The sequence below is a fragment of the Rattus rattus genome, chromosome 15 (assembly GCF_011064425.1).
Source record: "Rattus rattus isolate New Zealand chromosome 15, Rrattus_CSIRO_v1, whole genome shotgun sequence".
NCBI classification, from domain to species: domain Eukaryota; kingdom Metazoa; phylum Chordata; class Mammalia; order Rodentia; family Muridae; genus Rattus; species Rattus rattus.
Window position 1 is genome coordinate 71,390,233 of NC_046168.1, and position 26,868 is coordinate 71,417,100.

A 26,868-nucleotide genomic window follows, 5' to 3' on the forward strand; every position below is an offset into this window, starting at 1 on the left:
GTTGGGCTTTGTCTGCTTTATTTCACTATATTAAGCAATAAGGCAAAACAGTAACCTGTTATTTAAGTCAAGGAGTGCCTCTCACCCACCAAGAAGGATGCTCATTACAAAGACGCAAGGGTATTTAGTGCAGTATGCTTGTAACATGTATTTGGAACAAACAAAAAATTTGTTTGAGTGTGAATCAACTCACAAACCCAAAGTAACTTAGCAGTAAGCATCCAAAATTGTAGTTTCAAGTGCTAAGGACGCCTGACTCTTGTCTTGTGTCTTGGTGCACACTGACTAGTAATAGAAACCCTGCACCTCATCTAATACAAAAAGTGACAGCCACAATTCCTAATTCACCACCTGCAGGTGTCGAACCTTTCCTAAGAACACAAACAAGACCAGCTTGCACTAAACTTACCTTGAAACAGTGTAGAACTGATATTTTTAAGTTAACTTCTTGAAAAACAAACCCCCCCCCAAAAAAACCAACCCACAAGTGTTTTTTGTGTTTATCCCACAGGAGTGAAGAGCCCCATTACTTCAATGTTTTCCTAGGGAAGAAGTATCAATGTCACTGCATAAAGGCATACAGACAAAGAGACAACTGTGCCAGTCTCCACATTATGTGGTCAACTGAGGCTATCTGCACTTTGATGTGTGCCCCTCCCCCACCCCCAAGACCCTGAATAGTGGCTTCATAGTAGGCCTTGTGGAGTTGCAGAAAACCACTCTTTCTATAGTTTGAAACTTGTAATTACCCAACTTTCAGCTCCAGCTTCTAAGAGGCAAACATTATTGTTCCCATAGTATTAGAGATCAGTGTTTTCTTCTTATATTCTAGTACATATGTATATTACTCTGTGGGAATATTGTTTCATAAAATTGGCTTGATCTTAAGATCTTCAAAGAACAAAGTGTCTTTCAACAGCTACCTAAGTGTTTTCTTCTTAGGTGAAACTAACAAAGGCTATTCTATCTTTAGTCCAGACTATATATTCCTTAATACAAAATAAAACCCCCAGAGACTTAAAATGAAAACCAAAGCAGGATTTGTAAACAGGAACTTTTTCTTCCAAGGTCTGTTGGCCATGTACTAGGAGTACTTTAAGGAAAAGTGCAACTGGTCTACTCTGTCAACTCTGATTTTAGAAAACAACTCAATGTCAGTATTTGAGAAAATCAGCAAGTCTAGGTTCAGGCTGACATCCTGGCTACTTGCTGAACTTCTATGGCTTACAATCACAATGGTCTCACTTCACACAACAGCACAAGAAGTCTTATATTCATTAAGGGAAAGGTTCTTTTTCTTTGTGTCCAGTTTTAAATTTAAGGGATTGACAGTTAATTTTTCCTTCAATTCAGCAGAAAGAACATTAGTTTGGATCATGCTAAAAGTTAGTTTAAAATGTTTTCTGCATTCCAGAAGTGATGCAGCAAAGTGTCCATATAAACTGTCCCAGCTCTTTCTAAAAGCCCCAACGTTAGAGCAATTTCTTGATTTATAGAACAGGGCAGCGAGCTGGACATGTTGCAAGGATCTTTAGTCCTAGCAGGTTGAGTTCAGGCCAGCGAGAGTTACACGGAGCGAGCCTATCTGAAAAACAAACAAACAAACAAACAAACAAACAGAACAGAGGAGGGCAGATAGTGAGATTCATAAAGTTTGTCTCCCTGTGGCAGGCAGCCTTAGCCCCTGGGTATTGTGGTAATATTAAAACAAATGAATTTCATGACATGTAATTGCTTGCCATTCAAATTCTTACTTAAAAGTCCCATATACTAATGAGGAAAATGACAAGCAAGTGACAGGTATACTGTGTTCCTTTGGAAGAGACAGAGTGCCTTAGGAAAGTGACAGGTTGCCCTGCCATCACTAGGTTAGAGACACAATGACAGTCCTACTGCTCTGTCAAATGGAAATCATCGGCAAAGTGAGAGCCAAGGCCAAGGCCAGTGAAGGGTTATGATTTCAGGGTTATCCTTAACGGCATACAGAAAGCCGTTGGAACGCCGAGACCAAAGCTGCGGCACAAAGACAAGGTCTGCTCTGGATTACCACCCTAAGGCTTTCTGCAAACTGTGACAGGCGCACAGCACGTTTCTTAGCGAGTAAATACAATGCCCTCCATGGAACAGCTACTCCTTTACTGTGATGGAACGATGCTGATACTCAATGTGCAGGGCTCAGAGAGACACAGGCTTACTGGTGTCAACAGCAGTCACCCTGTGCTCCGACCCCTGGCCTGCCTCCACTCCACAGGATTCAGTAGTACATCTTTATAAACATGTCTGATGAAGCAGCAGCTTCCACACTGTTGAGAGCTGTAGTGACATGGCTGGGTGGGATCTGCCCACCAGGTAGCTTTGTTTTAAGGAAGAAGAGGGCCAAAGCTCAGTTCCACATGCTGAGTGAGCCAGATGACTTCTGTGCCCTGGTCGCTTTCTTCCATAGGGCGGATGGGGGCAGCCAGGTTTTTAAAATCATGTTTCATCTTGAAGCACACGGTCACGTCCCCTTCCTCACGCTGTGGGGTGACTTTGATGAAGATGCCTACTTTGTTGGCTTTTCTGAAAGCTACAATGCTACGGAAAGAGAAGCACAGCATTAGGCAGGCCGGAAGTCAGTCGGACTGACAGGCTCCCAGTCACTTCAGGGCACAGTGGGGACCTCTGCTGGGACCGCCATCCTGCCGCCCTCCCAGCTGGGAGGAGCTTCTGCAGGAAGAGCTGAGCTAGCTACACTTGCTCTTCTGCTCTTTTCCTTTCCTTTCATCTTTCTTTCTCTTTTCTCTTCTTCCTGCCTTCCTCTGTGAAACAGCCCTGAATGGCCTAGAATTTACTGTATAGACCAGGCTGGCCTCAAACTCAAAAAGATCCACCTGTGTTTTGTTTTCTTTTAAAAAAAAACCCAAAACAATTATTTAATGTGTACAGGTGTTTGCCTGCATGTAAGTCTGCGTCTCACCACGCCCAGTGCCTCCAGAGACCAGAAGAGGGCACTCAACTCCCTGGAACAGGAGTTACATGGAGATAGTTGTGGGCTACATCTGTGTGCTGGCAGGTGAACCTGGGTCCTCTGGAAGAGCAGAGGAATTAATGTTGAGCTATCACCTCAGCCGTTAACAGCTAATGATTTCATAAATAGAAAGGGAAGAAATTGTTCTTTAAAACCCAGGCAAGAAAACATACCCGAGTGAGCATTTTTAAGGTCTGACTCTGACATCTCTCTCAAGCCATTGTCTTTATTGTTCAGTCCTGAGCATGGGGTGCTATTCTGAAGGCCATGGAGCTGGTAGGCAGAGGGGCCTAGCTAGAGGAGGCAGTCCACAGAAAGGCACAACACTCTAAAGGTTACCTGTCCATTTCTAGTCTAGCACCATGTGATGCCTGCAGCCTCATGCACTCAATGTCAAAAGACACAGGCTCCTGGATAAGCTGACTGTGGTCTGAGGACATAGGAAGGTCACTTACTCAGGGTCATCCTGGAAGTCCTGGGGCTCTGCCAGCTCATCGTACTCTGCTGCTGCATCCTTGCCGGCTAAGATGAGCTCTTTGGGAGGCACCACCACCTAAGAGCAAAAGAGAGGCCAGCTTCAGAAGAGCTGGACTGCAGCAGCGCCATCTAGACAGAGGAGAGCGTCTGGACACGGTTATACTCCTTACAGGGTCCTAAAACACTGCTGATGAGCTTGGGCATGAGAACACAGAGAGGAATGACAGGTCAATGAGGACTTCCTTCGTGGGGGAGTACGGACACTGCAGAACACTTCGAGTGATCCTGTAGACTGGGCGAAGTAGGGTGGGAAGACCTACCCTAACTGTTGAGGCACTATCCTAAGGACAGGGGACCGGACTGGGTAAAAAAGACAAAGCATGCTGAGCACATCACTCATCTCCCTGTTCTAAGACTCAAAGATATGCTGGGTCCCACTGACTTGAGCCTCGGTACCATGACTTCCCTGCAGTGGTGGACTGTACTGTCCCAACACTGGGCATAATAAGCTTCCTTAGGTTGTCCTTGAGCAAGGCTGCACCCACATTCCAGAGCTTTATTTTCAGCCCAATTAGACCTACTTAAAAAAGTTAGTTAAAAAAAATAGAAGAACACAAGTCACCTTTTTCTGGAGATGATGCTAATGAGTGAAATTAAAAGGCAGAAGGAAAAAAAGTGGCTCCACTGGGAAATTCTCTAGGGCTATTCTTTGAGCAATAGCTAGAGTTGCAAGCATTCTTTCTACAAATGCTTGGCATGACTCTTAACTGAGCCGATACTACGTACAGTTCTTTTAAGATTTCTATCAACTTGACTAGTGGGACGGCTCAGGTGCTCACCATCACACCCAACAATCTGAGTTAGTTCTTCTGGACTTACATGGTAAGAGAAATGACTCTAACCTCTATGAGCACACAGTGTGCACATATACAGATAAATACAAATATGTAAAATTAAAATTATATCAAACTCTAAGTGGCAAAATATAAAATAAAGCTGCATTTCATTCACTTATTCATGAATTAATTCAAAATTATCTTACTATTTAGCCATGTGACTTGTACTATATGTAAGTGGAGGGGTAAATAGTGGGAATGTGGAAGAGACATCTGCTCCTAACTAAAAGGAGATGACATCTCATGAGTCATCAAGAGTGAGTGTCAAACTGAGCAGAAAGGGTGTGTACACTAGGGAAACAGGGCAGGAAGGGATACAGGGTTAAAATGAGCCACACAGGCAGCTCCCCAACAGAAGCCTCCATACCCATGGTGCACCCATGTGAGGAAGGTCACACTGAAGAACGGAAACATTCATCCTGACGCCAGAGAGTTGCACATGATCAACAGGTTGAACAACTAATGGAAGAATGGTCTGGTGGTAACACAAGTGTCAGGTGAGGTAACTTGTACTGAAGAGAGGAAGGTCAGACAGGTCTCTCTTTGAAACCCAGTGAGAACAATGAGGTTCGATAGGTCATGGCTGGGTGTTTGAGGACAAGATAAAATTAGGTTGTAGAATCAAGACAATGTGAATCACATGTAGAAATGGATTCTTTTAGGCCATGTCCAGTGAAGCCACTGCAGGTGACGTTAGGGTCTGTGGGGACAAACACCCTTACCTTAGCAGTGCTGTTGATGTTATCAGGGTCCCCCTCTTCGCACTCCAGCAGAGTTACATGGGTGAGGTTCTCCACTGGATTTGTAAGAGTCAAGAGGACCTGGCTCTCCTGGAGAAGAAGAGCATCTTCAGGTGTCATACTCTGACTAAGGGTGGCTTTCTCAGGTGAACCTTAATGCCTCACGAAACACACAAAATGTTTCATCCGTTTTCCCAGAGCAACAGCACTTCCTGCTCCTCAACGTCAGACTCCCCTAAGAGTGTCAGCTGATCTTTCAGTTTGTGTTAGTGATATACCCTCTTAGTGAGGGCATCTATAAGTGCACTGGAGCTGTCTTCAGACACCAGAAAAGGGCATCAGATCCATTACAGATGGTTGTGAGCAATCTGTGGTTGCTGGGATTTGAACTGAGGACCTCTGGAAGAGCAGTCAGTGCTCTGAACCACCAAGCCATCCCTCCAGCCCCTGACTGTTTTAAAGTTTGCAGTTCCTATACCATTCTGATTGTTGCTTAGGGAATGAAGAAAACAAAAGGCCCGAAATAAGACATCATAGCCATAGACTAGTCAGATGTATTACGAAGGGCGGAGGAAAATGACACATTAAGACTATAAAAGCTTTTTAAGAATTCCAAACTATGACAATATGGCCCATTTGCTACTCTGGAGATTGGTAACATAAAGGGATGCTATGAATCTTTCATGAGCAGCACGAAGGCGCAGAGCCAGAGAGGCTGCCGCAGAGCAGTCACTCGTTCATGGGAGCACAGGAGAGGACCCATGGAAGAAGGGCTGTGTCCTGAAGAAGTACACAGACTCCCGTGACAGATGCACACAAACCTGAATCAAAACAGCAGCTCCCACTGGCCGCCTATCGTCATCTTTCCTTCCCCAGTTTTGTAACGTTACAGAATGTGCAACCTGCTTCTTACACATCCAACACGCTGTTGGCCAAGTCTCAATTTCTTGATCATTTTAAACTGCCCTTGCCCTGCACCCTTCTTACAGCACCCCATTCCCCACAGAGCTGCCGCCCACATACAAACATGCACAGGCCACCGACTTAGCAAGTCTGGGTGTCAGTAAGTACGGTACTAACCTTCATGTAGCGAAGATTGGGGATCGACATGATTCTCACTTCTGGAATATAATTGCTACAGACAAACACAAACATGTATTAACTGTTCATTGGAGTCTCTTCGAATAATTATTCACCTTAAAAAAGAACCCCACATACACTAATGCTATAAGAAAATACTAACTAGATCAAGAGAAAAATGAACTATCACCACAGTAAGAGATTCATAAAACCAAACAAACAATTAGTTCTGTCTGAAATTTTTAGGAGTCCAGCCTGTATGTATAAGAGCTGGGTTAGGGCTTGTAGTTTTCTGTATCAAATGCTTTTCATATACATTTATTTTGGGGGCCTCTCACTAATTCACTTAACAAGATAGCTGGTTACAAGATCCCGGCTGAATAGCTAGCATTCTATATGGTTGCAAACAAATTCATTCCTACCATGCATACAGTGCTTCTTGTGTGCCAGGCAATTTTCTAAGTATTGTACAAGCGTTCGCCATGGCGTTTACTTGAACTCTGTGAGAAAGGCCTGACTATCATTACAAAAAAGGAGCTGCTGGGTGTAGGCAGGTGTAGTGTCGAGGCCCAAATCCAGGCACTCTACAGTATTCTTACCCTGGATTTAAAAATTCACAGGCTGTTTGAATATTTGTCTGGATTCACAGTTGCCCAGGTTCAAATGCCTGCTCACTATTTATAGACCATGATTCTGTTTCGAGAAAAAACGGTGGTTTGAATGAGAATGCCCCCTAAAGGCTCATGTATTTGAATGCTTGGTCTGAAGTTGCTGGAAGTGTTTGGGAAGGTTTAAGAAATATGGCTTTGTTGGAGGTATGTTACTGGGCGCAGGAGTCTTGACCCTCTCCCCCCGTTTCAGGTGTGCATTATCCTGTTTTTAAATAAAAAAAATTTTTCAGACAGGGTTTCACCATATAACTCTGGCTAGCCTGACACTTGCTATGTATGCAGATCAGGTGACCTCAACCTCAGTGATCCACCACCTCTGCTTCCTGTGTGCTGAGATTACTGGCATACATCACCATGCCCATCTACATTAAAACAAACAACTGAAACCACTATCATTATGTGTATTTGTGTGTGCATATGTGGACATCAGAGAATAACTTAGAGAGTAGGTTCTCTTTCTAACTTTGTATCAGATCAAGGGACTAGACTCAAGTTGTCCCAGAAGTGCTTAACCCACTGAGCCATCTCGTTGGCTGGTGGCTCTCAATGTGCCTCCTTAAGTCTTCTTTAATACTCGGCCATTGACAATCCCCCGTGAGTTAACACTACTTTAATCACCTTTATTTCATTCAGCAAGATGTTATCAGAACCAAGACATAAAATAAACGTTGGAGTCTGCTTCAATTTGCTATGCTTTAAATTTAATTAAAAAGTCTTAAGATATTTTAAATTTGCAATATGTCACTGATACAATATTCCTGCTTCTGACTCCTCAGAGGCTAGGACTCCAGGATGCTCCATAACTTCAGAGCACACAGCCTTGATTCTGTGCTTACAGACGCACTTGAGACTTCATGCTTTTCAAGTAAATGCAAAACCAGAATAGGAATAGAAAGAAAAGACTAGTTCTATGTGATTTTTCTTTTCCTCTTAGATTTTTTTTTTAAAAGGTAATCCCCATTAAAAAACACCCATAAAACCTCAATTAATATCCTAAAATACTTACACAGCAACCAACTGGATTTTGAATTTGATAGATGTTGGATTAAATTCTGGCTTGCTCAAATTGTGTTCACATTTCTAAAAAGAAAAGTACATGTCAGAGGGCAGCAGGAATACATCTGAAGAGCCACAGAACCATTGCAAGCACACAGAAGGTACTTACTGGAATTTTATGTTTTGTCCTGTCCAAAGTCTATGAATTCTAGAACAGAATTTATGCTACTGATAGCCAAAAATTATAGAACTCATTAAAACCACCACTAATATCATAGCATGCGGTGCTTAGAAACTATGAACAATGCACACCCCAACTTAGACAGGCACCACACTGGCTTTATTACATCACTGTGCACAGCTGTTAATGTTCTCACTTAATAGATGCTTAAAATGGGACATAAGAAGTAACTGATGTAACTTTGGAGATGTGTATGAATGGAGGCAGGGATTGGAGTCTAATGACTTACATAACCTTGTTAAAAATATTTTAAGTAGTGCAAAGCAGTGTCTAACATAGAGAGTACATTACAGTGTATCTGCTTCTCTCTGCAGGACCAATCTAGGCAGACATAGCTCATGGTTTTTTTTTCCCCACAATACTAATATATTAATACTAATATTAATATATTAATCTATATATTCTCTTGTCCTTTCTTTCTTACATCAATCCTGTAATTCCATTCTGGGACACACAGCAACTTCACCTTTAGTGTTTCACTGTAATGGTTTCTCTAACTTTAACCAGTCAATTGAGACCTTCAGAGTAATTTCCAGAGCAATGAGTAGTGGATGTGAGTCACTTTCCAAGGTAGGATGTGTCAGTAAGACAATGTCCCAACGGGACCAACGAGAAGGCCACTTACTACTCTGACAGATTCTCCCAAGCTTCTTATCTATGCTATCCGAGGACTAGGAGATGGCGGCCTGAAGCAGTTCTTAATACACATTTTTGTGATCACTGTGGACGTTCAAGATCTTTCATGCTCACTAACCACAGAATTTTGCATGCCACCTTCTCTGGTTATTTTTATGGGGTCACCTTGTGCTTGTCAGACTTTGGACTGAGTGGTGGAACTGTGCACTGCTTTCCTGTGTCTTCCCTTGCTCAGCCCTTTGCTGGCCAGACACCTTATGAACCATTCTTCTAGACCACTGTCCTCTTGTTTACTTACAGAACTTCTGTGGGTGGGAGCACAAGTTTTACTGTGGACTGTGGTGGAAGACCCAATGTTACTTTTGTTTGTTTGCCTTGCTTATGAAATAACCCCTTACTCAGAAATCAATGAATAGTTCTAAGTACTCTCCTTCCATCTGCTGTTTAAGTTTTCAGTTTTCCCATAAAAGTTATTTAGCTAAAACTTGTTTTGGAGATAAGGTCTCCTGTACCTGAGCTGACCTTGAATCTGCTATGTAGCTGAGGATGGCCCTGAACGTGTGATCATTCTGCTCTGCTTCCTGACACTACAATGACAGACATGTGGTCCACACCCGATTGTACAGGGTATTGGGAACTGAACTCATGCATATCAGGCAAGTGCAGTACCATCTGAGCCACATGCCTAACTGTCCTAGCAAATTTTAATAGTCTATTCTTTCCCCAATGTTCCATAATGCCACGATTAACAAACATCAACAGTTTCCCAGTATAGCTCTGTACACCAAGCCGGCTTAGACTCAGAAATCTGCACGCCTCAGCCTCCTGAGTGCTGATATTAAAGGCATACGCCACCACAGGTGAGACCCTGTCTTGAAAAAACAAGCAAGCAAGCAAATACTGTCTATACAACCTCCACTGCTCCTTCCTTACCCTGCTGAGAACTGAACCCAGGACCTTGTGTGTGCTGGGTAAGCACTCATAACACTGAGCTCTATATCCCCGGCTCTTGGCATTTTGAGACAGGGCACTGCTATATAGCACAGGCTGGTCTTGAAGTGAACATCCTCCTGCCTCAGATTCCCGAGGGCTGTGATTACAGGCGTGTACCCTATGTCCAGCTCTATCAGCACCTTTACTCTCTCTGAGTTCTTGTATTGTTTCTAAGTGAGTCGCAGCATTTGTTCAATTCATTTGGACAATCTATGTCTTTTACTTGTGTAATTAATTAATCAGTGCAAATGTGGGCACTTTTCTCCTTCTACAATGTCAGTTCCAGGGATGCTCGAAGGCATGGGCCTTCACACACTGAACGACATCTGAGCCTAATAAGAAGCTTCTGCTAGGGCTGGAGAGATGGTTTAAGGGCACTGGCTGTTCTTCCAGAGGACCACAGCACAATCCCTAGCACCCAGTCGGCAGCTCAGATGTCTGTAACCCAGTTCCAAGTAAGTTGACCTTCACACAGACAGACATAAGTGCAGACAAAACTCCAGTGCACAGAGAACAAAAATAAATAAAAGTCATTAAGATGAAAAGTAAAAAATTAAGATAAAAAATAGCATCTGCTATATGGTCATTCTACATTCTTAGTTATTTTTTGTGATAAAATAAATATTATCCCTAAAACCAGACTAATTCTTTAGAACATAAAAAAAATCCTGCTAATTTAACTTGACTGTACACATTTTTCCTTGTTTCCCCTTTCTCCTCCCTCCCCTCCTCTTTTGCAAGGATCTAGGCTAGGCGTCCGGGTCAGGAGCTGCGTAAGTGTGCACACCGTGCTGGCAGGTATACATTGAAATCTCTTCAGTCCAGAGGGGCATCACTTGGTAATAATAGACACGTGGTTATTTAAATGAATTATGAGTCAGTATGTCGGCTAGCTTCACATTTCAAGAACTTGGCGGCCATGTGCAACCAGTGGTTACCAGGCAAGGTAGAGTGCATCCCACAGAATGTGCACAGCACCACAGGATGGGATCCAAAGACCCTTCCTCCCTCCATCCTGTCTGTTACAACTGACTGTAAATACGCTGTAAATTACTAGAGATTACACTGTGGATCACTTCTTCCCTTGTTCTCAGAGTTTATCAGTGTTCTGTTGAGACCAGCCTAACGTGCTTTGTATTCCTTTGTGGATTTACATTTGAGGTGCACTCCATCTTCAGATACGCTAGGCTCCATGTCTGTAAAGTAGTGGTCTCCAGAGTTATCAGGCTTGAAACCTTAGGTCCACTTTATCTGCTGTGTTCTCTGAGCTTTCTGTATTTACTACAACGGCCAGATACAATCATGTGTATCTGCTTCTCTCCTGTACACAGGCAACTCTGCAGGGGAGTGCTTACCCGACAGCGCAGGGACCGTTTGATCAGAAGGTGCTTGTGTCGAGGATACAGCTGCGAGGCTGAGACAGGCTGCAGGTCAGGCTGTAAGAGGCGCTGCTGAAGGGTGGTCACTAACAAGAAAGCAGAGACCAGGCTTAGTTTCCAGTCATTTTCAAAATCAGACTTGTATGAGGGCAAAGAAGAATGCTCCCAAAGCAATATGCTAACATGACAGTTTCTAAAATGAGTCCACATGTTTATTTCCACCAGGTTCTTTTTACTCCTAAGAACCCCAAGCCTAAGGCATGCAGGGGAGCACAGCACAAGCAGCTGGAGAGCAGAGCAGGAGCAGAGGACGTGTAATTACCCTCTGTCAGGTTCACTGGTCGTGTGTAATAGTCTTCAGGCAGAGGCTCCACTTCAGCGACGGCCTGAGCGGGCTCAATCTTTACCTCCTTCTGGTCTTCTCCTTCTCTAAGGCTAAAAAAATGAGAGGCAGTAACTTCCCAAGAGTCCACTGGATTATTCCCAAAGTCCTTATCAATGACTGAAGTGTTAGGTATTCCTCTAAAGTAGAGTATCCTTTTTTTGTTTTGAGACAGGGTTTCTCTGTCTAGCCCTGACTGTCCTGGAACAAACTCTGCAGACCAGGCTGGCCTTGAACTCAAGAGATCTGTCTGTCTCTGCCTCCTGAGTGCTGGGGTTAAAGACGTGTGCCACCACTTCTCAGCACAGAGAATATCTTAAAGTTTGGGTATTTTCTAAGTCTAAGAATCATTTTCCATGGGGTTGGAGATTTAGCTCAGTGGTAGAGTGCTTGCCTAGCAAGCACAAGGCCTGGGTTTGGTCCCCAGCTCAAAAAAAAAAGAAAAGAAAACTACAAAAAAAAAAAAAAAAAAAAAAAAATCATTTTCCATTTGGTAGCTTAAAAAACAAAAACGTATTCTTTTAAACATTCCTTCTCAGTCGTTCAATGTCCACACTTACGAAAGTCCGGCAAGTGTACTAATGGATGCACCAGCTCGTGGTCGCTGAAGCCTGGTCCCAAGGCTGTACTTGTCCTAAACGAAGTTCAGAAACTGCCATTAGAAAGGCCAGTTTACACATCCTGTTATTGGAAGCAAGAACTAGGGGAGCAGAGCGTGAGAAGCTTGAGGGAAAAAGCAACAACTAAAACAAAACTAAAACTAATAAAAGCAAAAAGCTATTCAAAGTCTACTTTTTGTAACCCACATTTACTATTGTATTCCTAGAATAAGCAGCACAGAGACTGGAACTACACTAAAAGTCAAAGTGCACTGCTCCTGAGCTTTAACACTGGCCCAGGCAAGAACTACGTGAAGTGTCTAAGACACATAATGATCGTCTGCTAACTTCTTCAGGGTTAGCGAGAATCATAAAGAGGACTTACCACTACATGAATAGTGTGTTGCTGTAGAGCCCACAAATAGCAGCAGGTTGCAACAGAGATAAAAAACAAAATGAAGCATAAGATAAAAGCAAACGCACACAGCCAGCAGGTATGTGGGAAGGCTGGAGGGAGAGGGCTTTTAGTTCCAAGTCCTGTCCTAATAGGTAGCTGTGGGGACACTGGTTAGGCCACTGGACTACTTGGGAACATTCACTTCCTTCTTTTGTAAGTGTAGGTGCTTTGCAAGCATTCATGCTCAACTAAACTCAAATCTATGTACTTCACAGTATGGGTTTAATGGCTTAGCTAGCTGTCCAGTAGATACAGTATGACGAGTTACTTCACCTTTCTGGATCTCGGTTCAAGGGTACAATGGGGCAATACTACCAGCCTCACAGGACTGTTGAGATTAAGTAAGATGACATATGTCACTGACATTCAATACATGTTACTTATTCAATGTCAACATGTTAGCAAGTACAAAGGAAACAATGTCAAGCAAGTACAAAGAAAACAACTCCTCTGTGAGAATAAATGAGACTTAGGGAATAACAAGAAAACCTCGGAATCCCAACCGCTACTTCTGTCTATAAACTAGCGGAAAGTGACACCCACAAATAATTTCTACCAACAGTTCCACTTGTGCCTATCGTCCCTTATTTAATCACACGACCACACTGTGCAGGGCCTGGGGGAAGCCTGTGAAAGAGTGCTTCCCCAAGCAGTGCCAGCGCCACAACAAATACTACACATGTGTCAGTGCTTTCCATCTCGAAAAAAGTAGGATGGCAAGGTGTCAAAATAAAAACAAACAAAAGGCTAGAACTGGGAAACCCCAGTGTGACAGGAACATTACAAAAGAAGGCAAAATAAAATCTATCGTTTAACCGCCTTCTATACAATCTTTTTGTAATAAGCAAAAGCAGTAAACAGTTTGTATAGCTTAGAAAATTAAGCAGTAATTTCTGGGAGGAATAAGATGAAATGGAGCAATGGAGGAAGAAAGATAGATGCTCTATGAAAACACAAGGAATTTAAATAGAATTAATGGCACACAAAGCACAGCTGCAGGCTTACACATCTGTACTGGAGGAATGGTTTTTGATACCAAGTTCTTCTGTTGAGGGCACAGGACATTTTCTGACATGGCCACTGTTCTGATGCCTTACAGGCCTTACTAAAAATGTCTTTCTGTGCCAAATTCTCACCGAAAAAGCCAAAGGCATATAATTTCTTCGCCGTGCCAGTTTCTTGCGATCTCGTTCAACCTTTTCCTTCTGAGCAAGCTGCTGGTAATATTCAATCAACTTGTTCATCTACAAGAAATCAAAGACTACATTTGTTTCTCAAAAAGACTAGCAAAGTCGATCAATTGCACTGACTAGAAATAAAATGAATAAAGCAACATGAAAAGCTATAAAGTGGGAAAGTTTGCTCCTTTTCTGTAAAGAGAATTTTTTTCTCATTAGTGTTTTCAGAATTGAAACGAACTCTTTAGTTCCGGCCACAGGATGCCCGGGCTACAGGAGTCGGAATGCTGTCAGGGCGCTGTGCTCCACACCTCGTCTCTCCTGGATGTGACATCAGACTCTGCTAACCTCCTTCCCTCACTTTTCAATCAGTGTCTCACCAGGCAGCCCTGACTGGCCGCAAATGCAGAGGTCCATCTGCCTCTGTTACTTTTTGATTAATTTTCTTCATCATGAAGCAGTGTTAATTATAATCATTCAAACATACAACATAAAGAATAATGTGTAATTCTGCTGCATTCTTTGTGCTGATGGTAGGCTTTCCTTTAATTAGGTACCAGCTATTACCAGTTATGTCCTGACATGCTTTGGGAACACAGTATATGAAGACGCCCCTGTAGATACTTTTCATTCCAAGTATAATGGACTTCCTACACATTATCTGGTCTATCTTTCTATTATTATTAACACATCTACCTGTTCTTTTCAAAGGCTAGGCCTCATTGCATAGAACAAATGTTCTAAAAGGTATTTAATCCTTTCTTACGGCAGCATCTTTTTTACAAGGAGAGTTGTTTTGGGTCCATGGGTGTTTTGACTACAAGTCTATCATGGACCACACATCTGCAGTGCCTAAGTGGCCAGAAGAGGGTGGTGGATCCTGTATGTCCTGTTGGGATTTTTTGTTGTCAACTTGAGTTATCCTGGAAAAGAAAAGTCAACTGAGGAATTGTCTCCATCAGACTGACTGTAGGCAACACAGTAGGGCATTTTTTTGACTAACGATCGATGTGGGAAGGCCTAGCCAACTGTGGGCAGTGCCACCCTGAGCAGGTGGGCATTGGGTACATTAGAGAGCAAAGTGAGCAAGCCACAGAACAGGCCAGTGAACAGTGCTCCTGTATGGTCTCTGCTTTAGTTCCTTTAGTTCCCACCTTGACTTCCCTAGTGATAGAGTTTTAAGATGAAATAAACCCTCTCCTCCTCAAGCTGCTTTTGGCTATGACCCTTATCACAGCGAGAGATGCTGAGCTAAGACACCCTGGAGCTGAAGCTGCTATGTAGGTATAGGTCCTGGGATTGGACCCAGGTCCTTTGGAAGAGCAGCCAGTCCTCTCAGCCACAGAGCCATTTCTCCAACCCATGCAGCTGTTTAAAAAAAACATTAGTGTGAACTGGCATCTTCTTGCTTTTAAACATTTAAAGGCTTCTCAAACGTCTTGGCCTACAAGGTCAACCCTCAAATACTGTTCTGCATTTGTTGATACTACACTGTACACCAGACACTCTCTACCCTCACTTTCCTCCACCTACAGGCTACTCCCCTGCTTGAGTTCTTTCCTGACTGTGTCTCACCTCCAGAGAGCAGCATCGTGCTCACACGTTGACTTCAACAGTTGCAGTTCCCAAGAAGTGTTGATAAGGCACAATTCCTCCCTCACATTACTTTCAATAGGTACTTTTCTGCTTTACCTGGAGTCCTGCACCCCGCCTCCCAGTATATCTACAAGTACACATGCATGCTTTTCTGTAGGTGAGCATCTAGGAGTACACACAGCAAAGAGTTCAAGAAACCTTTATCAACCTACACACCTATGTTACCCACTAATGCTCGTGAGAAAACCATTTCTCTACCCTCTCGCCCTGGATACTGTCCGTAGTCACTGAGGTTTCGGTTTGACAATACAGTGACATATTGGGAGCAGCTCATGAGTTTTCACTGCTCTAAGGCAGAGGTTTAGAAGGCCAAGTGCAAGCACATACTGCAAGCCCACACATTCTCCACCCTGCTTCTACAGACAGCCATACCGGCCTAGGGTACCTTCAAAGTTAGTGTCTTTAGGGCTGAGAGGTCTGATGCTCACATTTCCAGAATATTTTAGTATTCTAACAAATAAAACTTTTAGTCATTGTTGGTTGTATGAAGAAAACAACAGAAGCCACTTCATTCCTTTTTTTGAAATATAACTGGAACACAGAACTACAAGTGTTTTCCAGGAATTATGTAACAGAGAAGAATTGCCACTGACTTAGTGCCTCTCTTGTGAGCAACTGACATTCGGGCACAAACACAGGCAGTTTTCAGCATGGGCCACACCCACCGCCTTTCCTGTTTCATCCTCTGAGGCCTATGTTCATGTACTTACCCGTTGTGCGTGAGGATTTTCTGGTTCTTGCCAACCACCACTAGCTAGAAAATAAACATTAAACAGTAATTTTACCTTTTTTTATTTTTATCAAATGTTGCCATTAAGTAAAAACATGAAAGCACAGAATTTACAAGAAAGAACACCAAGCCCTTTTCTTTCCAGTACTAGGGATGGAACCTAGGGCTTTGCCCACCATTGAGTAAGCCCTCTACACAACTCAGGGAGTCAGGTTTGTGCAGTAAGAGCTCTGACCCACTGAGCCATCTCACCAATCCTATTTCTAAATGGCTAAGATACAATCCTGTGATGTTGCCAGCACTGGCCTTGCTCTCTGTCGCAGGCAAGCGTAGATTTAGTAATCCTCCTGTCTCAGCTTCCTAAGTTGCTAGGATTATAGGCCTAGGCCACAAGCCCAGCATAACCTTATTCTCTAGATATGGGGAGGGTCATCAACAGCACCAGCAATGGATGCAGTGTCTGTTCCAGGCACCTGAAACACAGCATGTTTTTTTGTCTTTACAATATATTCTGAGGTAAGGTACTCCAACTGCTCCCACTTTATAGAGGAGAAATCCAGAAAGGAGAAAGCTCAGAACAGCTGGCAGGTCTAAAGTTACATGGACAGTAAGGGGCAGAGCCAGGAATCCAACTCAGGAAGCAGGCAGATCTAGAAATCCTGCTCTTGTCTGTAGAACGATACAAATACTAAATGAGCGGTGCTATACCAATCGGATCTGAACATACAGAACAAAATCCCTTAAACTCAAAACCCGCACATACGTCAAACTCCTGAGCATTAAAGAAAAATGTACAGAACACTAAGTGGGCAAGAGGAACCAGGCATGGTAAAAAAAAAAAAAAAAAAAAAAAAAAAAAGCTCTGTGGGCACTTTGCTAAAGATGCTGTATGTGTGACAAATAATAAAGAAAATACAAACTAGTCAGATGTGGCGACTCATGCTAAAACACTGCAGGCTGAACACAAAAGTCACCATTACTTTAAAGATTAAATTTTTTATATTAAAAAAAAAAGTATAACTAACACATCAGAATTGGACAAAACAAACAGAAGGGAAACAGCCCAAGAGAAGATGCACCAATCAGAGATCCATTCATCTGCACACTCAGAAATCCCATAAAAACACTGAACTGGAATCCATAATGTAACACACAGGGCCTGGTGCCAAGCCAAGAATCACCATTTCTTTAAGACCAGTTTGGTACGGAGTGAAACTGTCATAAAAACAAAACAGAGGAGCTAAAGACTAAAAGAGCAATGGCTCAGCAGTTGAGAACACTGTTGCTCTTGCAGAGAACCTGGGCTCAATTCCCAGCACCCATGCAGAGGCTTACAACTGCCTGTAACTCTAGTTCCAGCCTCTTTTGGCCTCCATGGGCACTGCATCCATGTGTTGCGTGTAGGCCAACTACCCATATAGATAACATATAAATATAAATATAAATATAATATAAATAAAATAAGTGGCTGGAGCTAGAGAGACGGCTCAACAGTTAAGAGCCTGGCTACTCTTCTGGAGCACCCAGGGTTGGTTTTCAGCACCAACTCCAGTGTCAACAGACATAAACCCTCTTCAGACAGTGAGGCCCGGCTCAAAGGGTAAATGCATAAGGTTGGCAAGAGGGCTCAGCAATTGAAACACGGGGCACTAAGCCTAAGGACAACTACACGGTGGGGAGCACCGACTTTTGAGAGTTGTCCTCTGGCATCCAAATAGTCATGAACACACAACAAACAAAAAGTAAAAATAAATTAATTTATTAGGGAGATGAGAATTAACCTGTCTGGCTAACATGATCTAAATCAGATTTAAAAATATTTGTGGAACAGATAAAGCTTTCACTTGCATTTTTATTATCCGTAGTTAAGATGAACACTTTTTTGGTTGTTTTTCCCCCACTAATTTATTTGTTCATTCACCTCACATCTGGATCCCAGTCGCCCCCTCCTCCCAGCACCTCCTTTCCTTAGCCCTCCCCCACCCTCTCTCCCTGTACTCCTTTAAGATCATTTTTATGCTCGTTGAGTCCCACTGTTCAGCTCCTTTGCTGTTCCTTCTGATTCTCTTGAAAGTTGATAAAGTTTCTTTAGTTTTGGTTAGTCATCTTTAGTGTATTATTTCTGAGTCCGGGTTTTCTAAGTTAACCACTTTTAATTTTGTTCATGATGTTTAAATTTCAGATTTAAAAGAAAGAAAAATTTGAGGCAGAGTTTCACACAGCCCAGGATGGCTTTGAGTTCCAGGATGGCAAGAATGACGCCCTCCCTCTACCTCCGAAGTGCTGGGCTTACAGGTGTAAGCTACCATGCCTGGGCCGTGCCGTGCTGGGAACTGGACCCAGGGCTTCATAAACGCTAGGTCCATAAGCACTCTACCGACTGAGCTACATCTCTAGTCCAAGAAATATATATATATATTTTTTTTTCTTTTTTTTTTCTTTTTCTTCTTCTTTTTTCTTTTTTTCGAAGCTGGGGACTGAACCCAGGGCCTTGTGCCAAGCGCTCTACCACTGAGCTAAATCCCCAACCCTTATATTTTTTAAATAAATGGTATTAAGTTTGGTTCTAGAAAAGTATTAGATTCATAAAATCTACTTTACCAATTCTAAGAAAATGAAATACTATTACTCTATCTGAGATGTAAAACTATAATGAGGGGCTGGAGAGATGGTTTAGCAGTAAGAGCACTGGCTGCTCTTCTAAGAGGACCCAGGTTCAATTCCTAGCACCCACATGGCAGCTCACAGCTGTCTGTAACTCCAAAGGATCCGACACCCTCACACAGACAAACATTCAGGCAAACATCAATTCACGTGAAATAAAAACAAATCATTAAAAAAGTTAAAAACAAAAACAAAAGAACCAAACCAAAACAACAGCAACGACACCATCACACTGAGTACACAGCATCTGAGTACACAGAAGACTTAAAGACATCGGTTCTGAACTGAGGTTCTACTGCCCAACAGACTGCAGAGCTCAATTACAACACTGACAGACACCTCACTCACCTACAGATTTGTCTGCCATGCCCACATCTCTAGATGTCCATCGACAAAATCCACAGGCCAAGTAATAGGCTTTCTTCATAGTGGTTTTGGCTGGGTCGTCTGGAAGCTGTGTGGAGATGCTTGTAGCTCGGGTGGAGAGGGTGTGCATGCATCCAGGACAGTCAAAGCAGTTGGCACATCTGTGACAGGACAAACAGCCACTCATTCAGCCAGTACTTATCAAGTACCTACTACGCGCTACACAAGGGTTTAGTTCAAGATCTCTTAAACTTTTGTCTACTTTTGAGCACTTTCATTGGAGAAATTTTTACATAATCCCTAGTATATATTATTGTGAAACAAGTAAACAAATAAAACATTCACAGCTAACAGATCAAGAAAAATTTAAAAACAATTTATATAATTTTACCATTTATTAAGTGTAGAGAGATTTCGGGGCCTGCCTTCTAGGAATTTGGCAAGAATCTGACACTGGGCCAGGACACGTAAGTAATAAGGAAGTGGGCTCAAGACCTTGATCATCTTGATAAGTCCCCAGATCCCTGGACTTTGTTTATTACCTTGCTTGTTCCTTGACCTAGAATTGACCTTATTCTTTGCATGAACTTAAAATGGTATAAAAGTAGGCTGGAGAGAAACAAGCCCACTACAGCCTCAGCACTGGCTGGAGTCATGTTATGTTGTCTAGCTGTCTTTTTCTTTTGAATCCTCACTCCTTCCTTGAGACCCTGCTGACTTGGTCAATTAAAGATAAAAGCAAATTTGTAGACTAATAAGTGCTTGTTTGTTTTTGCATAATAAAATAAAACTTTGCTAAATGGCTGATAATGCAGGATGGAGAGTCTTCAACGCTTTTCAGAGTTGGTTTTAGTTTTTTTGGTGTATATATTAAATTTCCAACTTTAGCCTGCAAAGTAGCAGGTTTTCTTATACTTGGTTTTTGTTTACTCTTCCCCAACCCTGTTTAATAATTAAAATAATAAATGTTTAAGTAAGCAACTCAAGCTTGTAGGTTGATGTCATTATGCAGGTGAAGATAAAACGAGACACAAGATAAAACGAGGTCTGTCTTTGGATGAGAAGGAAGGGAGATGGGAACAAAGTTTTAGAAGGAAAGGGAGAGGCAACATAGGGGCAGATGTAAACAATCCTCGCCATGCATCTCTACACTGATACAGGTTGTTATGAATATTTCTTAAGGGATGGTTTCTATAGGTCAATTTATCTTATATAGGTGGGTGGTTTATATCTTTATCAATTGGTTGTATTGTGGATTGAGAATTTAACATATAAATCTGATTGTTGAGGTACAGTTTATTGAGTCATGATTTTGCCCGGTAGTTGGGAGTTTATACCTTAACTACCAGGGGCCGTTGCTAGGAGTGTGGACAGAGTCAGTGGCAGGGAGCCACGATAGGTCAGCCCCATGCTGGACTTCAAGAGCCCTGATTTTACCGGGTAGCTAGTAGAGAGCCGCCAGGAGAGATATTAACCAGATATAATTTATGGTTAGTTCCATATGGCCTTCCGGTGCCAGAACTGACTCAAGGGACCAGCGTGGCAACCACGCTGGATTGCCCGGGTCTGAGTGTACTTGGGGGCAGCATGGAGCCGCTGAGATAAAAGCACCCCACAGTGCCCTGTGGCCCTATGGTTGCTGGAATGAAAGATTTATTCTGGCATTTTTTTTTTTTTTTTTATTATTTACCACAATAGGTGGCACCCAACATGGGGCTTGAACCCACGACCCTGAGATTAAGAGTCTCATGCTCTACAGACTCAGCTCCAGCACCATGTTGAGTCATATGATGTCCCAAGCATGGGAAAAAAGGTTCCGAATTTTTTAATATTTACCACAACACAAGTTACCCTATAAAAGCAACCATTCTTATACAATACAAGCAAAAAAACCTACAATTTGATATATGCTGAGGAATGATGGTAGAAAAATGTTGTCTTTGCAACGGTCAAGCTAATATGTTCCTATTCTAGGTAAGAACTGTGTATGTGCTGAAACAACTGCAGTTGTAAGCTACACTCGTCTCTGCTGTGAGCTGATATGTCAGGCAGCAACCAGTGAGGCACCAGGAATGCCAAGTCTGCAGGCTGCGCTCAGAGCCATGGCCGTGAGAGGCAGTGCAGTGCAATGTGTGACTGCCCCGCTGCAAACACCTTGTTTATTGCATGTTTGACTCTAAATTAGATTCTTTCAGAAACCTTTCACCACTGTCAACTTTTAGAAGTCGCATCTAGTCACATGAACCTATACATGGTTACAATTTATAGGTTAGGAGACTATGGTCATCCAAATGCTAAGAATTCGAAGACTCTCAAGAAAAAATTTTTTTTTCTGGGTACGACATTTCAGAAGTACTAAGAACAAAACAAAACAATTACCACCAAAGCTTATGACAAATTAGAACCCAACTCCATCTCCTCTACAGAGAAAAATCAGTTTCTAGGTGGGGTTTACTACTCCAGTTTCTTTTTATGCCTATAGAAACAATAGAGATTTTTAAGAAAGACAAATGTCACAGTTTACGCTGCTAGAGGAAAAAGCATTGTATGATAGAAAACGGAGAGTCAACAACATAAGCTACTGTGAAAAGGATCTGGAAAATTACTACCTGACCGCTGTGCCAGAGAGCTGAAACAGACACCGCCATGGATGGGCGTGGTTTAAAGTGGTAGCTTCCAGGGCGTGCAGGCTTTCTGTTTTCCTCTGAGATGCACTCAGATAACATTGTCCTTTAGGAGCCCTGGACCTCAGTGTTTTTTGCTGTTGTTTGAAACAAAGTCTGTATAGTTCAGACTGGTCTTGAACTTGAGATTCTTCTGTCACTGGCTCTAAGTGATAGGATTACAGTTTTGAGCACCACATCTGATTTGCCCTGGTGCTTTCAGAACTCCCACAATCTGAGAGTATCAAGATTTCACCTGCAGTCTTATACAATGTCTATTATCTGTTCTAATATTATCTGTACAATATTGTACAATGTCTATTGTCTTCAAAGGGGAAGTAATACCATCTACCTTACAGGGTTACATGAATATCAAGTGATTAATGTATAGAGAGCATACAGTGCAGTGTCTAATTCTCAGGAGTAACCTTACAGAAGGAAAGACAAAGAGTTGCTCATCTCCACAGATGTACAGGAATGTGGCTGTAACGAGAATTTCCACACTAGGCTAAACCTGGTACCAGCAGTAGCAGTGAGCACATCTATGAGGCCAGGCAATGGTTCCTAATGTCCTCCACTGAAAAGAACCACATTCCTTTGAGAAATGACAAATTCTAGTTAAAGGCAGAAGAATATATAAGCTCAACGTAACATACCTTAAAGTACTGTTTTATCACAGTACCTGTACCGGTGAGAAAATGCTCAAATTCATGGAACAAGACAAAGCTCTCTTTACCAGGGACAGAGGCAAGGCTAGAGGGGTTCAGGAGAAAAGTACAAGAGTTCCTGGTGGCTCTGGGATAGAACCCTCAAGGGAGAAAACCAACAAAATAAAGCACTGTCACCCCTAACATATAAAATAAATATTCATGAGTAATGACTAAGTAGAGAAAAGAGGCAGACTATGGAAGAAAGTCCTAAACAGTGAATGCAGATAAACCTTGAGAGGGGTGTCTGATTCCCTACTCTCACCCATTCTTCTGTCTACTTACAAAAACATCACACAAATACTGAAAGGCATTCTATGAATACTGCCCCAGGATCCCTCAGTACTTTCAAAGTCAAGACCAGAAAAAAAAAAAAATCTCAGAACCAGGTCTAATCACAAGAAGCCTATGGTGACATGACTAATAGAATACTGTTTCTTAACAGAAGGGGAGTGGACTGCACTGATTTCAAAATAATTCTTAATCTAGAAGTCTTCTAATATAGACATTATATTAGAAAATAAGATCAAAGCTATCTTAGGCAATGATGATGCTCAAACACACACAAAAGAACTGCTCAATGCTGTATGTTTCCTTACCTGATTTTAAAAACAACGGTGGTGTAACCCAGCACTTGAGCTGAGGGAAATCAGAATTTGAGGTCAGTCTGGTCCGTGAAATAAGACCCTGTTTCGGCCTCAGTATCCTCAGAACCAACAACAAATAGCAAACAGAAAAATCCGCCCTGTTCTTACCTATTCTTTTTTAATTTGGCTTCAGCTGATGGCATGTTTTCTAAGCAGCTGGGACAATAATGAGAGTCCACCTATAAGAAAATAAGAAATGAATGAAGCTCGTTACCAAGATATGCTATACCTCACCGAAAGGTAAGAAGTCACTGATGGGGAGGTGGGGCGGGGGGACAACACCTCTAGTGTTTACAGTTTAGCAATTACCTGTCTGCTGTTTGTTTTCCTTGTAATCCCATTTTTTCCCCCTTTCTGGTATTTTCTGTTCCTTATCATCAAGGTTTATGTGTCAGCTGTGTCAAGACTTGTCTATGTGACACTTCAAGCTTCCAAATGAATCGATTAAAAACGCAAACATGAAGCTGTGATCAAGTCTCCCATCTCGTTTGGCTTGAGTTGTGTACGGGAAGATGGTTTGTGACTAAGGGCACTGGCTGCTCTTGCAGAGGACTGGGGTTAGATTCTCAGCACCCATGTAGTAGATCACTGTGTACCCTCTTCTGACCTGCATGGCAGTAGGCATGCACACAGAGCACAGCTACACATACAGGCAAAATACTCATGCATGACATCTAAAAAAAAAAAAAAAAGGTAGCCCTTAAAGACATTAAGAGAATTATTAAAATTTCCACAGATATAGCCAGCCAATTAGAGGCCTGCTTCTTAATTAGTGTATGTGTGGCACGTGTGTAGACATGGGACAGTCAGAGGGAAATCTCAGGTGCTGTAACCACAAGCACCGCCCCCTGCCCCCCTTTGCCTGGAACTTACCAAGTAGATTAGGTTGGATGGCCTGCAATAGGACTACAGGCCACTGTGCCTAGCTTGTAAGCATGTGTGTTCTGGATCCTGGGGACTGAACTCATGTCTTCCTGTCTGTAAACGTTTTACAGATTGTGCTATCATTTCAACCCCCAAATGAGAGATTTCTATTTGCTTATTTTCCATGTATTTTGCACATATGTGATGGGGGAGGAGGCCTGCAGGTGCCACAGCTCATGTGTGGATGCTGAGGACACCTCACAAGACTTGGTTCTCTGCTCCCACCATTGAGGTCCTTGGACCCAACTCGCATTGGCAGGCTTGGCAGCAAGAGCCTGTACCTGCTGGGCCAGCTCTTCAGATTCCAAATTAGAGATTTTAGAAAAATAACAAATTGAACAAGTATCTTATTTACTGTATGTAACTCAAAACACAGTCTTACATATATATATATTAGGTCCACTCTTAAAATATACTTTGTAAGAAAGTATTTTAAGTAATGAGCAGATTTTATTTGATAATTACAGAATTCTAGCTATCACACAAAGCACTAATGCAGAAATCTAAGAAAAATCACATATATGATACAAATATGTAAGTATGTATAAATAGGACTGTATTTCTTATATTCTTTGGTTTAACCATTCTTAATATTTTGGAAAATATCTCCAATAAAATAACCCCAGGGATCTTAATTCTCTGATCCTGGTCTTCCTTCCCATCTCTAAATGACTCTGTAATCAACCAACCTGTACTTTTGGGGGTGGGGTGTGAGCCCTGAGAGTCGAGATGGCATATCTCACTGTAGCCTAGACAGTCCTATAAATTACCATGCAGTTCATGCTCGCCTTGAACTCAAAATACTTCTCTTGCCTTAGCCTCCCAAATGTTAGGGTTATAGGCCTGAGTCACCACAATACAGCTTTTCCCCCCTTCTTGCAACACCATGCACCTTCGACAGCTGGATGTGGTAGTATACATTTCTAACTTCGGCATTTGGGAGGTGAAGGCAAGAGAATCAGAAGTTAAAGGCCAGCACTGACTACACAGTAAGCTTGAGGCTAGCCTGAGCTACATGAGACCTTGCCTCAACAACCCCCACCCTATCCAAAACCTTCACCAAGCCTCCCAAATCCAAGCCTCCATCTTCGTTAGATGGAAAAATTACATAAAGGCCCTGCCACACAGTTGAATATACTAGTATGAGCTTTCAACGGACTGTGAGATTTCCAACAGTAGTGTTTATGCTTTACTTATTTTTCATCCCAGCAGCATAGTAGACAGACAACTTCCATCAAAAAAGCTGCAGAAGGGGGTTGGGGATTTAGCTCAGTGGTAGAGCGCTTGCCTAGGAAGCGCAAGGCCCTGGGTTCGGTCCCCAGCTCCGAAAAAAAAGAACCAAAAAAAAAAAAAAAAAAAAAAAAAGCTGCAGAAGGTTTGGGACTTTATTGGGTGCCTTTTTTATCTTTAGCTGAACAATCCTATTCCAATGACCGTCTGGGCCTGTGACTAGAACTCTGAGCTTCTTTTACCACAGACTACTCTATGCGGTTGTCCCTCAAGTCAACCTATCAGTCTTCTTGTTTCAGTCCTTGGCCTGGCTCAGGAAACTGGGCAAGCTGTTTGGACAGGGTTCCGGTTCTGGTTAAAGGAGGGTCAGAACTTCCCAAAAGGGAGGGCCACGACCAAGAATGGCTGCCCGCTCCTTCCGCTAATGGTAAGAAGACAGTTTCTTTTGCCTTTCAGTGACTCGAGCTAGGCACTTCCGACCTATCTCTCAGCCCTCCACTCGCAAGCCCCACAGAAGACTGCAGGGTCCAGGGCAAATCGTGCAGCTACAGGCAGCTCCAGAACAAGAGATCTGCTCAGCCCCACCCGGGGCCGCCCCCTTTTCCAAGTGACTATTCACAAGCAAATGAAATCGCAAACCCAGCTGAATGATGGGGCATTTGACCAGTCAGCAAGCTAGACACACGATTTCCCCGCCTCTCCCGGCGGAACTTCCTGCCAGCCGCAGTGACTGGGATGAGCACCCCCACCCCGGCGCGCAGTCACCGCAGGACGGCCCAGTTACCTCGTGTGACACACATTCCAGCGATCGAAGCTCACTGCAGTAGCGGCAGAAGTAGAGCTGTGAGAGCGGGGCCCGAACCTTCTTTTCTCCTTGGACGAGATAGAGAACCCGCTCCGACTGCAGCAAGGACGCCATCTTGGTGAGGGAGGAGCCAACGTCCGGCGCACCCGTCACGTGACACAGTCCGGCGTTTCCCTCCCCGCGTTCCCCACGTCTTTTACGTAGACATTGACGTAAGCTAAGCCGATCCAGCGGGACTTTGCGATCTAAGTGCGCGTGCGCTCCTCGGGTTTGGGTCCCACCCTCCTCGTTTCCGGGAACTTTGGCTGTTATGTCCCTCCTGGGATAGTCTGCCCTAGTCCAAGTCCAGACAGGCTCAGTGCTCTTCTTTGTATCATACAGAAAGTAAAACTGCTGTTTGTTGTTTTGTAAACGGTCCCCCCCCCCACCGCCACACCTTTCAGGCCAATATTACATCCAAATTGGAAAGCCGAGTTACAGCAACTCTGTTCTTCTGACGACCTTGCCACAGACCCCTTGAAACATACGTTATGTCTTTTGAAATAATAGTAAGCTCTAGCATTGGAAGTACTATTCATTTCTAACTATGAAGAGTTAGTGATAAATCTACACACTGTGAACATTTATTATCAATGGTGGAAGACAGGAAGTAGTACACCAAGTTGACAAGGGCCATCTGTATTCTGTGTGTACATCAAGGCTAAGATGTGAAACGACAAAATACCACCCAGAGCCAGGCTCACG

At 42.9% G+C, this 26,868-nt stretch overlaps 1 protein-coding gene across 2 annotated transcripts; it reads right to left on the minus strand.

Moving 5' to 3' along the window:
- Nucleotide 1: 1 nt before the first annotated feature.
- On the minus strand, nt 2–26,287 carry Dctn4 (dynactin subunit 4). Of its 2 annotated transcripts, XM_032885527.1 has the most exons (14): nt 26,104–26,287; nt 23,274–23,344; nt 19,131–19,309; nt 16,099–16,142; nt 13,691–13,798; nt 12,483–12,503; nt 12,059–12,132; nt 11,439–11,551; nt 11,093–11,202; nt 7,878–7,951; nt 6,201–6,255; nt 5,103–5,210; nt 3,463–3,560; nt 2–2,574 (listed from the first exon to the last, which is right to left on the minus strand). In XM_032885527.1, the coding sequence occupies exons 1-14, from the start codon at nt 26,236–26,238 to the stop codon at nt 2,361–2,363; spliced, it is 1,404 nt and encodes a 467-aa protein (XP_032741418.1). In that variant the 5' UTR covers nt 26,239–26,287; the 3' UTR covers nt 2–2,360. The 2 variants fall into 2 exon arrangements, with proteins under 2 accessions (XP_032741418.1, XP_032741419.1); XM_032885528.1 differs by lacking the exon at nt 12,483–12,503.
- Nucleotides 26,288–26,868: the final 581 nt, after the last annotated feature.

Bases quoted from the DNA above. Each gene is read 5' to 3' on its own strand.
- Dctn4 (XM_032885527.1), bottom strand. From the start codon at position 26,238: ATGGCGTCCTTGCTGCAGTCGGAGCGGGTTCTCTATCTCGTCCAAGGA. The intron at 19,310-23,273 runs GTAAGAACAGGG...GTCCTGTCACAG, and splicing joins GCCAAATTAAAAAAGAATAG to ATGTGCCAACTGCTTTGACT. The intron at 5,211-6,200 runs GTTAGTACCGTA...CTTCTTCTCCAG, and splicing joins CCAATCTTCGCTACATGAAG to GAGAGCCAGGTCCTCTTGAC.